A 15323-nucleotide genomic window follows, 5' to 3' on the forward strand; every position below is an offset into this window, starting at 1 on the left:
TTTTCTAGGTTCTATTTATTTTTTTTACAATTTCTAATTAAAGAATTAAATTCTAATTTTATACATCGAACAATTGTGAATGTGTCAGATATATGAATATAATTTTTATTTGAATTTAATTTTTACAATTTGTGTATAAATTATTCTGTGATAATTTAATAAGAACTTTATTAAATCGATTTAATTTTTTTGTTTACACATATATATAAATTATTTAATTTAATTTTGTTTTGTTTTTCTTATTTTGTGAGTACATTATTATCATTCATTATTATTATTTCTTTTTTTTTTACATCTCTGATATAGTTTGAATAAATACTGAAAATAGTAATAATTATTTCATTCGATTGTGTGAGCTTGAATAATTATTTCTTAATAAAAACTATTCTTTTTTAATCATAAAGTTTGCTTTCCTAGAAACTAAAACTATATGTCCAGAATTTCTTGTTCTTATTTATTTTTTTAAAGTTTGGAAACGATTTGAGACTTATACGAACTATATTGCATCATTTGCTCAGTAATATCTCTTCAAAAATTTCCGTCCCTCCACAAAAAAAAAAAAAATGTTATTTAATCTTATTTTGTGAACCATCGTCAGAATTATTCTATCTAAGAGAACAAACATTGAAATGGATTTCAACTAAATTTAATTTTAGACTTTCTTGAGTTAAAATAGACAACATTAAAAATAATGTTATGTTAAAGAACAATTTTAATTTTGGTTTCCAGGGTTATATGTGACTTATTTAAGTTCTTATAATACCTCTAAGACTAAGTGAACCCAATCATCAACTTATTTTATGATCAAAGTAGAATTTCATTCTTATTTGTTAAAAGAGCTTACAACTTCAGCAAGAGACGTCCTTGTTGAATTTAGTTTATGACTATAATGCCGTTTCATATGAGAATTGATATGTATTCAAAAAAGTTGGCCAACTGATTAAGAAGGTGATAAGTTGGGATTCATGCTAAAATTATTACCAGTTAATTATGAGATGAATATATTTAAAATTTTTATTTAAAGAATATAAATTTTCTTCTTTTATAAGAGAGCTAGGGCAGACCTAAGCTTAATCCCTGGTGGAGACGTCCTTGATGAGGTATAGTATACGACCCTGATAGGATTTGGAGGCCTGAGGGTCTAAAACCACCTTAGTAAAACCACAAAATGTTGTTTGATTTTATAAACATATATTATATATGAACAGTTAAAAGCAAAAATGGTGTAAGTCATTATGATCTTGTCACATTTAATTTTCATAATAAATAGTTAATTAATTCCTGGGAATATTAACTTTTATTGCTTTTAAATACCAGGAAATGCTTGGTAATGACCTTTCAACCTAGAAAATTAGATATTACCTTACTAAATTCCTCAAGATAAACTTTCAATACGAACGTACTTCCCTTGTGGATTGAATGTCTTATAATTTCAATTCTGACTTATATGGTCATATAAGCTACTTTTGCATTATATGGCTCATATATTATTGAAATTGATATTATAATTTTTAAATCATTTATAAGTTAGAGAATAGAAATATTTAAAAATAAAAAAATGTTTTTTCTTAAGACACTGTCTCAGTTTAACAGTGTAAAATTTTAAAAAATGGTTATTTTGAAATATGCTTGTAATCTTATAAATAAGGGTAAGAACTATTCAGTTCACAACTAATATCTCGAAATCTTTTTTTTTTTTTTTTTACTTAGATTTTATAGAATGTGTTTTACTATGATTCTGTGTTTTACTGTAAAGATCTTACCCATATAGCTAAAATTAAATGCACATAATGAAAATAACCATTTTTTGAGATGTTGAACTGAGACAGCGAGATGGTTTTTGGAAATTAAGGGAATTTTTTTTCATATAATACACGCAATGAACAATATTAAAACTTCTCAATATTCTTCAATATCGTTTTCTTATTCAAAGCGGGTTAACAACCTTTTACTTAACACAATTTAATATTAGTTATTATTCACTTTTTTTTTATTATTTGATAATGTCCGAAATAATGTTCAGAAGTTGATACTAAACACTAAAATTATATTACATATAGAATGAAAATTAAAAATATTCAGCTAACATGACTAAATCAAATTAAGTTGAAATGAAGTAGTAACTTAATTGTATTTACAAATTTATCCATTATTAAGAACAATTACAAACACTTGTATTTATAATTTAATTTCTTTTTAACTAAATTTGAATTATGTATGTTTATAATTTCAGTTTTTAATAATTATTTAATTGAAATAAAAATAAAAAATCGTATTTTTTTCTATGTAGAGATATGAGAACAGTAGAATCATAAAACGTCGCCGTGTTGTATTTCAGGTAAGTTGTATTTCAATGAATAATTTTCAAAATTCTAAAAAACATATATGAATATGTTTATTATGTAATATTATAGAGGCAAATGGTACAATTATTAATTTCCTGTGAAACCTTATCTATCGCCAATTGAAAGTTTTTTCTGTTCCAGAGATGTGATATAGAGTCAGAATTCAATAAATTTATTTAGAAATTACATCGTAGTAATTTACAAAAATTGCTATATAAGATAAAAAATGATATATATAATAACATGAAATATTAAATTAATGAGGAATCACTAAAAATGACTTCTGCACCCTGACTACGGCACCTCTTTTAATTAACAACATTTAAAATAAAAAAAGCCCTTTGCCTTCGGACCACACTAATTCGTTCCGAGTTTGATTTATTAATGTACAAATAAAAGAATATCGCGCTTTGCTCCCTACATATATGTATATATATGTTTTTTAATTTTATTTCTTTAAGCTGTACTAAAAGCGAGTAAGGTATAAATTGGACTGAGAGTGCGAGCTAGCCACTAACTCTTTCTGATTGCTTCACGAGCGTTCGTTTCTTTTTTTTTGTGTGTTTGATAATCAAGTTGCTTCTATATAGTAGTTTTATTTATTTTTTTTTTATTATTCATATTAGATATGAGGAGGTTTTTTGTAATTTAAAAAAAAAAATAAGATAATTTTTACACTAGGAGTAGGTATGTTCAAATGAATTAAATAGAAATATAATATTCAATAAATATTACCTAGGTCAATGTATTTTTATTTCTTTATGCTACTTTTCTCTGCTTATTAGTTTTTAAAATATTTTTTTATAATCATTTTAGTGGCACTCTGGTTCAAATCACTTTATTATGAGAAGTTATTCTACTTGTCAACTGTTAAAAATAATATTCTGCAATATTGAAAATTTTTTTATAAGCACATAATTATAAGATAATACATGTTTTCTAATAAAATTTAATTAGGCCATACGGCTCTCTAAAAAATTTTATACATTATCACCAATTAATTTTTAATTATGTTCTTTTACTAAACTAAATTTAAAATTTTAGTTGAAGAACTTTAAGCCAACTTAGCGTTAGGTTTTTTGTTTAAAAATTTAAAGATTTTTTTTTCATTAAACATTAATATACCCATTTCTGGAAAGACATTTTTTTGATAAATTAAAATCTCACTTCTAAAAATTATTAAGATTTTTCAAAATATCAATGTTTCCTGTTGTCAAATATATTTTTTTCGGAAATTTTTTCATAAGTACTTAATTATAAGATAGTACATGTTTTCTAATAAAATTTAATTAGAAGGATAAGTTCAATCATACGGCTCTCTAAAAAATTTTATACATTATTACCAATTAATTTTTAATTATATTCTTTTACTGAACTAACTTCAAAATTTTAGTTGAAGAACTTTAAACTTCGCGTTGGGTTTTTTTGGGGGGATCGTTATATCAATTTTTGGAAAGATTTTTTTTTTTGTTGACAAATTGAAATCCTATCTCTAAACATTATTAAGATTTTTCAAAATATCAATTTTTCCTGTCAAATATATTTTTTTAAGAGCTAGAAAGCCATTACCAGTCTTAGCTTCCCCCAACAGCGTTCTCTAATCGTTACAGTCTTGAGCTGCCGCCATCCTGTTACTGAATCGCAAATATAATAGGCGCTACTAATCAACATAAAAAACTTAACTTGTCAACATATGAGATATTGTCATATAATCTTTAAATATTAACTTTTGAAAAGTCGGTCATCAAAGAACAACATAAATAAACAAAATCATATTTATTTATTTTATGCCGACGTTTCGACCTGAGTTTTAGGTCTTCATCAGGGCTATAGAAAATGAAGAGCTGAGAAACTCAGGTCGAAATGTCGGCATAAAATAAATAAATATGATTTTGTTTATTTATGTTGTTCTTTGTTGACCGCACCCCCCGACAAACTTCTCTAATCATTAATCTACGGTCAACTATCTACACCTCATTATAATTAATATGATCTATTAAAAAAATAAGTTAATAATGTGGAAGTACTTACCGCAGTGAACTGTACCGGGGACTCCATGATGAAGTGGCGATGGGCCTGCTGGGGGGCCGGCCTTTGGGGGGACTCCGGCCTCAGGCTCTTCGCCGACAGTGCTCTCGTGAGGCGGGCGGCCGGGCTTGGCCGCTTTCTCATCAGCCCTTTCATCCTCTGCAAAATTTATAATAATATTATAATATTCCCATAAATAGAAAAAGGAAATTATAAATGCCATCAAACAGGATCTACAAAGCTATTTTTCCCCTATTTTACAACGTTTGGAGATTTCAATGCCTCTGCACTAATCCTTAACACTTAATAATTTAATATGAAATATTTTTAGTTCATTTACATAGGAGTTTTCCATAATATATGAAGCATATACTTACAAATGTTATTACGGTTAAATAACATTTTTTCATTTATTTTTTGGAATAATTCCTTTTAACTCGTGATAATCAAGTACAGGAGTGCCCAAACTATATGACCTTGCGGGACACTTTGGAAATACATCAAACTCCGCTGGCTGCATATACAATTATATATCATATTAGATTTAGACCAACTATTGAATTAATGAGTAAAATTGAAACATAATGAGTTATATAAAAATATATGGATGCACAAATTTTTTTTTTTTTAATAAGTTGGTTTACACTATTATACAAAATATTCAAGGCGAGCCTTGATTTTTTTTTTTATAAATAGAATATCAACTTTATTATGTGATAGTATGTAATAGATAGTCATTGAATCAGTAGATTTTTGGGTGTACATTGGTTGTGGAATCATATAGTATATATTGTTCTGTCTCCAAGTATGGGAATATATTTAGATATCAGCATATGTTTCCATATTAATGAGAAGATACAGTGATTATAATTTAATTTAGCGGATGTAGCTTCATACTTTTTTTTTATTTATTGACTAAAGTAAGCCTGAAGTAGATACCACAATAAATAAAAACACTAAATATAAAGAGAATGGCTTCAGCCGCTGACGTCTTCAAACAATAATCACGCTCAAACAGAAATTATCGCTGGTAAAACTCCCATTTGTCCCATTATTTCACCGCCTGCATTGGGAAAGGTATTCGACTTTTTGCTCCCCTTTCATCGGATTATAAAGGGATAGGCACAGTAGCCGGATCAGGTTCGAGACTCGGGAGCACAAAAGGATGCTGTGACGGGGGGAGGATAAAAAAATACCCATCGCTACCCCGCCTATTCAATACCCCCTCCAGGCAAGGATAAGCGATGCTTAATTGCTTGAAAAAGGTGGGGGCCTCAAAACAAAAAAACAAACACAACAAAAAAACATTTATGAGTTTAATATACAAGATACTCATCGGGTTTATAAAATGTTTAGCTAACCGAAATGATAACGCGAATAAAAAATTAATGAAGCGTGCAGAAAAAAGAGGCAATCATTGCCTAGGAAAAACAAAAAACAAAAAAAATGAGAACCTTAGAACGGTAACAAACAGAAGATACTAAATGGTCGTTCGTGTTATTATTAATTAAAAACTTATCTCATTAACAAAAATATAACGTTCACTTTTAATTGTTAAAACATATTGGGGCTGACGCATATAAAATTTATGGACCAGTTACCTACATGCTAAGGAACTTAACTTTTTAATATGGCCATAAAAACTTAATTATTCAGTCACGAATCGTACACACATAAAATAATTAGTAAAAAAAAAAACGGCCAGACCCCATGTTGAACGGCGAAATGTGTAGAGGAACTGAAATAAAGATTTCTTGGTCTAGCAATATTACAAAACAAGTCAGGACGCACCATTAAGTCCACTGTATTCCAGTTCTGTTCATAGTGTGATCATTTAGTAAGGTTCAATTGCAAATTGTAATTTAAAAACAAAAACTATATTGAATCAAAATTTTAGAAAATAACACACGTGTACAAATTTTAAATTAATACTTATTATAAATGGAACTCTAATTTCATTGTTTCTTACGAGAGGGGTGTAAAATAACACTATCCATTTCAGTACTGTTTTATAATGACAACATGCAAAGCAAAAGTTACAAATCCATAGTTTTTTGTTTTTGCATTATAATATGGTTTTCAATTTTCTTCAAATGCCTATTAAAGACATAAATGATTTGTCAGATCATTTATGTCTTTAATATAAGCATATTAAAGACATAAATGATTATGAGACATTACTAATCAAAATTTATACAGATCGATTGATTTATATGAAATTTAGAATTTAGCCACTGTCGTGTATTTTTAACTATAATTAAAAGAGTTTTCAGAAATTTTCATATAGGCCACTTAAATATTGGATGGAAGATACATAAATGTTGTAGGATAGGATGCTGATATTAAAAAAAAAATATTAATAAACGTACTTAATTTTATTAATTAACTATATGAATATTAATATTTCAGTCGATAATGAGGATGAAGATATAAGTAATGAGAGAAAATAAATTATGAAGTCGCTGGGATGCGAACAAACAACTTTACTGTCTCACTCTACAGGCTATAAAGAACTGGTCTCTGTTACGTAAATTATTCACCATCCACACTAATTGTCCTCAGGACCGAAGACCATAAAATAAACATAATGGTTTAGCTCCTGTAAAACGGTAAAACGCTGTAAACAAGGGAAATGTTAACGAGAGATGTACTATTCCTGTTTGATAGCGTAAATACGACTTGGTGTTTTACGGTCATAATGATATATTGCGAAATATGGAACTCGTAGCTATTAACAGTTTTTTTTTTAATGACTAATTGGAATCTTACAATGTTAATGAAGAGAGCATGGATTCATTTACCCTCTTCATTTTATAACAGTGTGCTTAACCTTTTCACAACTTTATTACCCGACTACGACGTAACCAAAAAAAGAATATTTTGATAGGGGGACATCTCCTGACATACTCATTTGTGGCTACGTAAATATATTGCGCAAGTGAGCTAGTGGTGTGTATAGTGAGAAACAATTTTATTGTACATAGAAAACTATTTATACTACTTTAATACATATATTTATAACTTCTATGTATATTATTTATATAGTTATTACTTTTTATATTTATTAATAATTTTTCTTATTATTGGTACCTTTTTATAATAATTACTTTTAGCCTAATGTATTTATTTTATTTTTTATGTGCATAAAGTGATTTTTTTAATTTTAATAGATTATAATTGTGAACGACCGTGTTGGGTTTTTACGTATGTATATTTTTTACTATATTTAAAATGTTTATAATTTTGTTTAATGTTTGATGAGAGAAAGTTTTCAAATTAAAATAATGAAAAAATTAAACACTCATATAAAGAACGATAAAAAGCAAGAAAAAACCCATTAAAATATGTTAAGGGAAAAATTAGACTTTTCTATTAATTCTCATTTTTTATTTTCCCTGGGAAATTGTTTAGGTTATAGAGATGTAGCAACTAGTTTGTAAAATCTAGCATTAGACTGATAAATGTTTAAGTCAAGAAATATGAAATTCACATTTACGACAAATTCAATTGTCTTATGACTTTAGGCCAAAACATATTATTTTAATTAAGAGGGAATTCATGATCTTTAGTTTAACATGTTAAAGTGTGTTAAATGGAAAAATATTTCCACCTTTTAACATGCTGAAATGACATAAAATTTAACATGGTTGAGAGTCAGTAAATAAATCTGCCAAATGAAAAATGACGTCAACGCAAAGACCAGGCTGTTGTTTGCAAAACTTTGTTGTTTTGATAGATTAGTTGCTCGTAGATCTTGTTTTGTTTTTCTTTTGTTTGAACGTTTTAAAATTCTAATAAAATAATGGACAAAAATTATAATAAATCAACGGAAAAAAACAAGATTACAAAACAAGTTGCCAATCAAATCCGCAAGGTTCTCCTCTGCATTCAACAAATAGCATTGACTTTAAATTAGGCTGCTCACAATACTAGGGGAAATAATTATGATATTATTTACTTATAAGTTTTGATTAAAGTAATAGATTGGCTACTTGATTGATTGTTGATCTTCTGACTTGTGAGGAAGAGAATCAAGATGGCCTACTAGACAACTACCAGTACATATTATTATTATTGTTAGCCATTGCTTTATTAGTTTTAAAAATATCCGAAACAATACTAACACAATCAAACCACAAACTACGAAAAAGTAACTTTATACGACAGCAAACAAAACTAGCTAAACTGGTCTGTTGCGTGACGTCGTTCTGCATTTAACAGACCTAGTAACAGACTCTCAACCATGTTATATGTTTTGTATTGTAAAAGAAGGAAATATTTCTCCATTTAACATGTTGGACTAAAGATCATGAATACCCATACTATACCTATAACATTTAGCATGTTAAAACTTTTTACATTTAAAACATCATGAATAATAATTCAAATATTTACTATCTATTCATTGAAATAAAGGTAGAATCTTATGTCATAAAAATGTGTAGATTCTTATTTCCAAAGCCATATAAAAAATTTAAAAAACGCCACATTTGAGCTCTTTCTATTCACGTTAAGCAACCCAACTGTTATAACAAGTTTTATTATTGATAGAGAATTTTACTAATAACTGTGTTAAAGGATGTTAAAGGCTGTAACGTTCCATTGTTTAAAACGTATTTTTTAGAAAATTAAATTGTTTTTTATTATTAATTTTACTACGGTTCGACCTAGTTATGTTTACTAAAGCAGTAAGGAATGGACTTCCAGCGAAGACTTATCATATAGCAGCTTTTTCACTACTAGAGCTACTTATCAATCTAGATCCATCGGGATAAGGCGTAGGGCGTAGAAGAAGATGGAAAGGAGGTGAAAAAAAGTGCAGTGGCAACTGGTCCCCTTGGACCCTTGTAAGGATGGCCGCTCGGACCGCATCTTGTTTACCTTCTGTAGCCACCTGTCCCTCGCCATCATCCTCCCAGCTTCTCAACATCACGAAGATCTTGGGGGGTCACGGTCGCTGGTGAAAGTGTGAGCGTCATGGCGAACACGGATAAGCCAAATGTAAAGATGTCATGAATACTTTACAAGAGAGGGGAGCTACTGAAATCCTAAGCCAATACACAACATAAATAAGCGGTGTTTTTTGCAATAAAACTTATAACTAATCAGTTCATTATTTTATTTCAATATAATGCACCTATTTTGGAAGAATTCCTTTTTTTTTTAATATTCACAAAACTGAGTAAACATAAAACTGCTCTACTGCCATTGGTGTTTTCTCATAAACCATATCAGTTAAATAATGATACTACACCTTAAAGAGAAAAACAACAAAAATCTTAGAAAACCCAAAGGATCAATACCGACATAAACCATTTATCAACCCCCGTCCAAACCAAGTCCGCCAGTTCAACTGGAACACAATACTCCCACCTACGTTTTGTTCTACATCTTCAGACTCCTACCAGTCGGCATTAATTGACTGTTTAAGAATTCGTTCATTATCAAATAAAACAGATTTACAAACACATCTTAACTGGGAGTCCAGTAGCTTGTATTATTTTTCAATAGAAAACATTTTCTGTAATTGTTTCGAAATCATGAAAAATATTTGCATTTGTGAAATTTGTTGATTTTTACTTAGGTCTAAAGTCCGGTATCTTATATTATTTTCTCTATAAAAATAAAAATAAAAAAAATTCTTTTACAATTGTTTCAAAAATTTGATGATTTATACATATATACATATTAACAATAGATATATAGTAATGTGGCATTCAAACCTAAAATAAATTAAATTAAACAAATGTATTTCTAAAAATACTTACTTGTTAACAAAGCAGAAAACATGGTTCCAAGAATCTCACTAAAGTACAAAACAAGAATTACGTTGAAATGTGTTGATAATTCACTAAAATATTTTGGTAGAAATAAATTTATAATAATTGGATGTTGGCGATAGAATTTCATCTCAGTTACAACAATGAAATGACTATTATTACTATTAATTATTTAGTCAGAATGATATTTAATTAACTAAATATATAAATAGTAGAATCGAAACACAAAATATCACAGCCAAAACGACCACACTGTGCACTCGAGAAATGGGAACTGAGTACAGAAAGCATTGTCTTAAGTTTTAAATATGGCCGAAGGAAACAGACATGTATCGACCTGCACAAGTTTCAGACCAAACTTTTATATTCTAACGAATATACAAACTAAAAATATTTTAATAAATAAAAAATATAATAGAATATATACTAATAATATATACGCGAAAAAGAATTGAAAATATATCTTTTTTTTTCATTATAAAATTAATACATAATGGAATTGTGTAAATTTAACGTTAAAATATCTTCAACTAAGCAAATTGAACTTTTTGAAGGCTTATTTAAAAGATAGAAAATTATTTACTACATAAGACATATACACACATACTTGTATGTGTCGTTTTAATACTATATTTTAATTAATAAAACTAATTACTAAATTACTTACCATGGTTAGTACATCTTTTTCGTACAACTTGAGGGAATCATTAGGGAACAAATCTTGTATCCTCTCTAAATCGCTTTCTTCCTTGGCACGTTTTACAGCCTGGAAAAAAAAAAAAATTGTTATAATCTGATCATATCCAACATAAAAACTAGACTATTAAAATAGATTAATAAATTATAAAAATAGAATAAACTTTCTAAACATAAATACAAACTGATTACCTAAATAAATAAAAAAATATATATATATATATATATATCCAGGAGGGCATATAAAAGATATTTTTAAAAATATCTGAAAAATTTAATAGAAAATACCTACTTTTATTAATTTAGATATATTCTAATAACGATATCACTATCAATAGTAGAGTGGATGAAAAAAATCGATTTTAGTATCGTTTCCAAAACCAATATTATTAATTCCGATATAGATATTAGTATCCATTCTAATATTAATATGACATATTTCTAATAGATTTAAATATTGTCGTATATATGACTCTAAATAAATTGAACTAAGAGTTAAAATAATGAAGTTAAGACAAAATTTACTAAATAATAATACTTTGCAGCTTTTTTAAATAATATTTTAGCGACTATTCTACTTTCTCTAACTTAGATACTTGAGAATATACCTATTTCAAACCCAGTTTCACTCGTGTAATGCTCTAATTTTCAACCACATTTCAAACGCTGTTCAGTATATAGTGGGTCGTAAGTTCCTTCTGTGAATAGTTCTTAAGGAGATATTCTCGAAGTAATAACTTGACCATTTACAGATCAAAAGACACGCAATGGTGGAAAAAAATCTTTTACATATGAAAAGAAAAACAAAACAAAAAACAAGTCGAGGAAAATGGTTTGTTGACGTCAAAGTATGATTGGATTTGAATTCCTGTTATGGCTAAAACATGTGACAATGTAGAAAATGACTGTACGTAACGCAAAACGCAAAAAAAGTACGGTAGAACTCAGCTCATCCGTCGTAGTCGGAACCAGGATATCGCCAGTTAATTTGGAATATATATATATTTAAAAGAAGCACTACAAATTTAACCCATATCGTTGTGCCAGTTTAACAGTGTAACATCTCAAAAAATGGTAATTTTGAAATATGCATGAAATATTATTTATACAGTTCAAAACTATAGTATCTCGAAATATATTTTTTACTTAGATTTTACGACGACGTTTTACTATGATTCTGTGTTATACTCTATAGATTAATAAGATTACATATCTCAAAATAACCATTTTTTGAGTTGTTACACTGTTACACCGGGAAAGCGATATATTATGTAAATATTTAAATATATCACAAAACCTAATATGAATATCGTCCGCAAATATAATGAGGGCACTGTAAATTTTGTGAAATTAACTTTTATTGTTTTAGCGGACTCAAGAATGCATTTAATAGATATTATGCAATGGAAGGAATTATGAAATTATTTCGATTGATAAATATCTTGTAAATGCATATTTGAGCCCACCAATCTAAAAAATTAATCTCACAAAATTTTAAAGTTGCATCATTATTCTTCTGGAGCAACGATATATACACCAATATAAATTAATTATGATGTATTTAAAATTAATAATTTTGAATAATAATTTATTTAAATACATGACCTATCAATTTTAGTGTACAAATCATGTTTTGGTTTAATCCAATCTATTAACAGAGTGTCATCTCAGTATTTTTTTTTTAATATTGTTTGTTATGCGGAGATTCGGTTAAGCGAGGTCCTACTATACTGTTCAACGGAGACCACACCCAGTATTCTAACGCTAACAATTCCACAGTCTCATAACATTTTGTTTCAGTTTCGCAAAAGTAATCTGGTGAATTACACATCCTAGGAGTGTATGAGTTCATCAACCCCACCTGAGAGAAGATGGGTTTTAGGTAATGGCTAAACCAAATCATGTAGGGTAATTGGGTACGTAACCACCAAGGGCCCTGCTCTTAGATAACGCCGGAAATTAAAATGGCGTAACGAAGCAGTTACAAAAAAAAATATAATAACATCAGTTATTAATTAAGTATAAATAAAGGGAAAAAATGAGATTGAAATTTGTTTAAAGAAATCTAGAGCAGTTTTCCCTTGGCTATCAGACAGTTAAGAAAAAATAGAAAACAATGTTTGTCAATAAAACGTACAAAAATATCTCAAGAGGAATGTAAACTACTTCGAGTTGATGTGTAAATCTCTGTTTAGGAATATCACAACAATATTTGATAAGATAAGCCAATGCATGTGAGTGCTTCTTTACAGAAGATTATTTTGTCTATAAAATAAGAAACAAATATAATCCGTCTATAACAAAACTTTTTATAAATATCTCGGACGTTTATAACTTTTTTTTTTCATAGATGAGGGGTGTAACTTGATTGATATAATTCTTACATAAAATAATAATAATTGACAGAAATTAAATTTGCAAGATTTGTCGCAAAAATGTTCAATAATAGATAAATAGATAGATATAGATATTTAGTACTTATGCACTACCCCATCGACACTATGTTCTGTTATTTTGCGATGTAACCTAATACCATAAATTGAATCGTATTTATGAGAGTTTAGGTGCTACCTCAACTGAAAAGTATTCTCTAGTGTTTTGTTATCTTTTGAACGAGCGTAGCGAGCGGATGTCGTCAATTCAATAAAAACAGTAAAAATAATATGTTATATTCCACAACAGCAGATACATAAAATTATAATTTGATATATATAAATACTCTTTTTAGTCGTACCATACAACACAGAGTTTTTATCTTGTTCATTTAATAAATATAAGCCCCGTGGGTCCTATTTTGGTGTTTAATAAATATTTTTCCTTTTATTTTTTTGACTGACATCCGGACCATTTTCCTTTAAACGATCAAATCCTAATCTTTCAGTATATACTTTTCGTTGGATAAAAAGAATTTAGACAACTAAGAAAAATTCGTTAAATGACGTTTTAATCTTAATGTAAACCAGTGACCTTGATGTTCAAGTTTTAGTTATACAAATTACTTGAGGAAATACAGTTACGGCTGATACCACGTTAGTACCTGTAAAGTAAACTAATATTTTCTCCGACCCGTACCTACCACACTCATTAATTAACCATGTCATTAACGGTCGTAGCGCAAATGACAGAGCGAGTCGAGGCGTAGCACAGGGCGAAGACAATGGTCCCATTGTGGGGCCTTCGCTGCCGTGACTGTAGCGGCTAATTATTGTCAAGTACCATTTGTCAGGTGACAGCCAGTCGAAATCAATCACGTCCTAGTTTGGGTGACCATTTGGGAACTGGGGATCTGTGTCGGCGGCGTATGTCATTGTTCTATTGGCCATCCAAAGAGGTCATTCGTCAACATATGACCCACAAATCTTGGCTTGAGATGTTTAGATAGGATAGTTGAAGCTGTTTATTGATGGGAAACCATTGTGCATTGGCAATCAGGTGCAATTCCTGTACAACTGCAAAACGAATAGTCGAGCTGGATGTCGGCCAGAAAGCGGACAGCATCAGAGATGAGCGTTTTTATATGGCTTAATGTCTTGGGATCATTGGCTATGCAAGGGATGATGGCACTGTTGCATTACTTCCTAGCCTTACGAAATAGCTCCAATGTAACCATTGCGCAACCTAATTCGAGGAGTTGAGCAGCTACATTAACCGGGATATTCATACCTACCGGGAGTTCTCAGCTAATTCAATAAGGACATTAGAAACAGGCGCGCATAGTAAAATTTATAATACAATAATCCATCTCATTTGACATATGATTTTCTATATTAGTCATTCCCATAACAATGCATTCAAATTAGACATGTTAATACTCCAAGCTTTCTTGGATATACTACGCATTAAACCAGAAAGCTGAAATAAATATCCACTGAATAACCTTCACTATTGGCTATTAAATATTATGCAGGCATGCAAGAAAAGAGTCTAGCTATCTTACATCACACTAATCTCCATCGTTTAATTAATATTGCCACACTCAACAACACAAACTGTTTATAACTTTTGTAATTATAATTTTTTTTAGTGCACTTTCCGATACGATATTGCAAAGCAACAATGTTTCAAGAATATGTAATTAAACCAGACGATAAGTTACATTAGATATATAGCTTGTGTTAACATTTTTTTATTCATTTTATTATTTGTATTTTTATAATTATTATTTATTTACTTTTTTTAAATTTAATATGTATCATAACATCCCTAATACGTATTTCAATAACACTTTAATATTCGATATTAAGTTTTAAAAAAAACTAAGTTTAGAAGTACTTGAAGGTTTAAACTGTAATGATATGTTAATCGCATCTTACCAATGTACATCAGAACTAATAATTACTTTATTTATTGATAGTAATCCAATCTCCCACAAACTTGGGCAATAAGTAATAGTAGTAATTGTACACTTTCATACAAAAAATAATAATAAATAAAATAAAATAAGTAAATACATATAAAATAAAATCTGCATATG

The 15323-nt window shown here is 28.8% G+C and overlaps 1 protein-coding gene across 3 annotated transcripts in view; it reads right to left on the reverse strand.

Annotated features, from left to right (window-relative positions):
• The window catches only part of LOC106685449 (rho GTPase-activating protein 20), a 158830-nt gene that overhangs the window by 34592 nt on the left and 108915 nt on the right, over positions 1–15323 (reverse strand). For all 3 annotated transcript variants that reach the window (XM_014428122.2, XM_014428123.3, XM_067049811.1), the window contains exons 3-4: positions 10821–10919; positions 4377–4532 (exon numbers count right to left, since the gene is read on the reverse strand). In XM_014428122.2, coding sequence (XP_014283608.1) covers positions 4377–4532; positions 10821–10919 — 255 coding nt within the window. The remainder of the gene's footprint in view (positions 1–4376; positions 4533–10820; positions 10920–15323) is intronic.

This window comes from Halyomorpha halys, unplaced genomic scaffold (assembly GCF_000696795.3).
Source record: "Halyomorpha halys isolate HHAL.00 unplaced genomic scaffold, Hhal_1.1 Scaffold694.1, whole genome shotgun sequence".
NCBI classification, from domain to species: domain Eukaryota; kingdom Metazoa; phylum Arthropoda; class Insecta; order Hemiptera; family Pentatomidae; genus Halyomorpha; species Halyomorpha halys.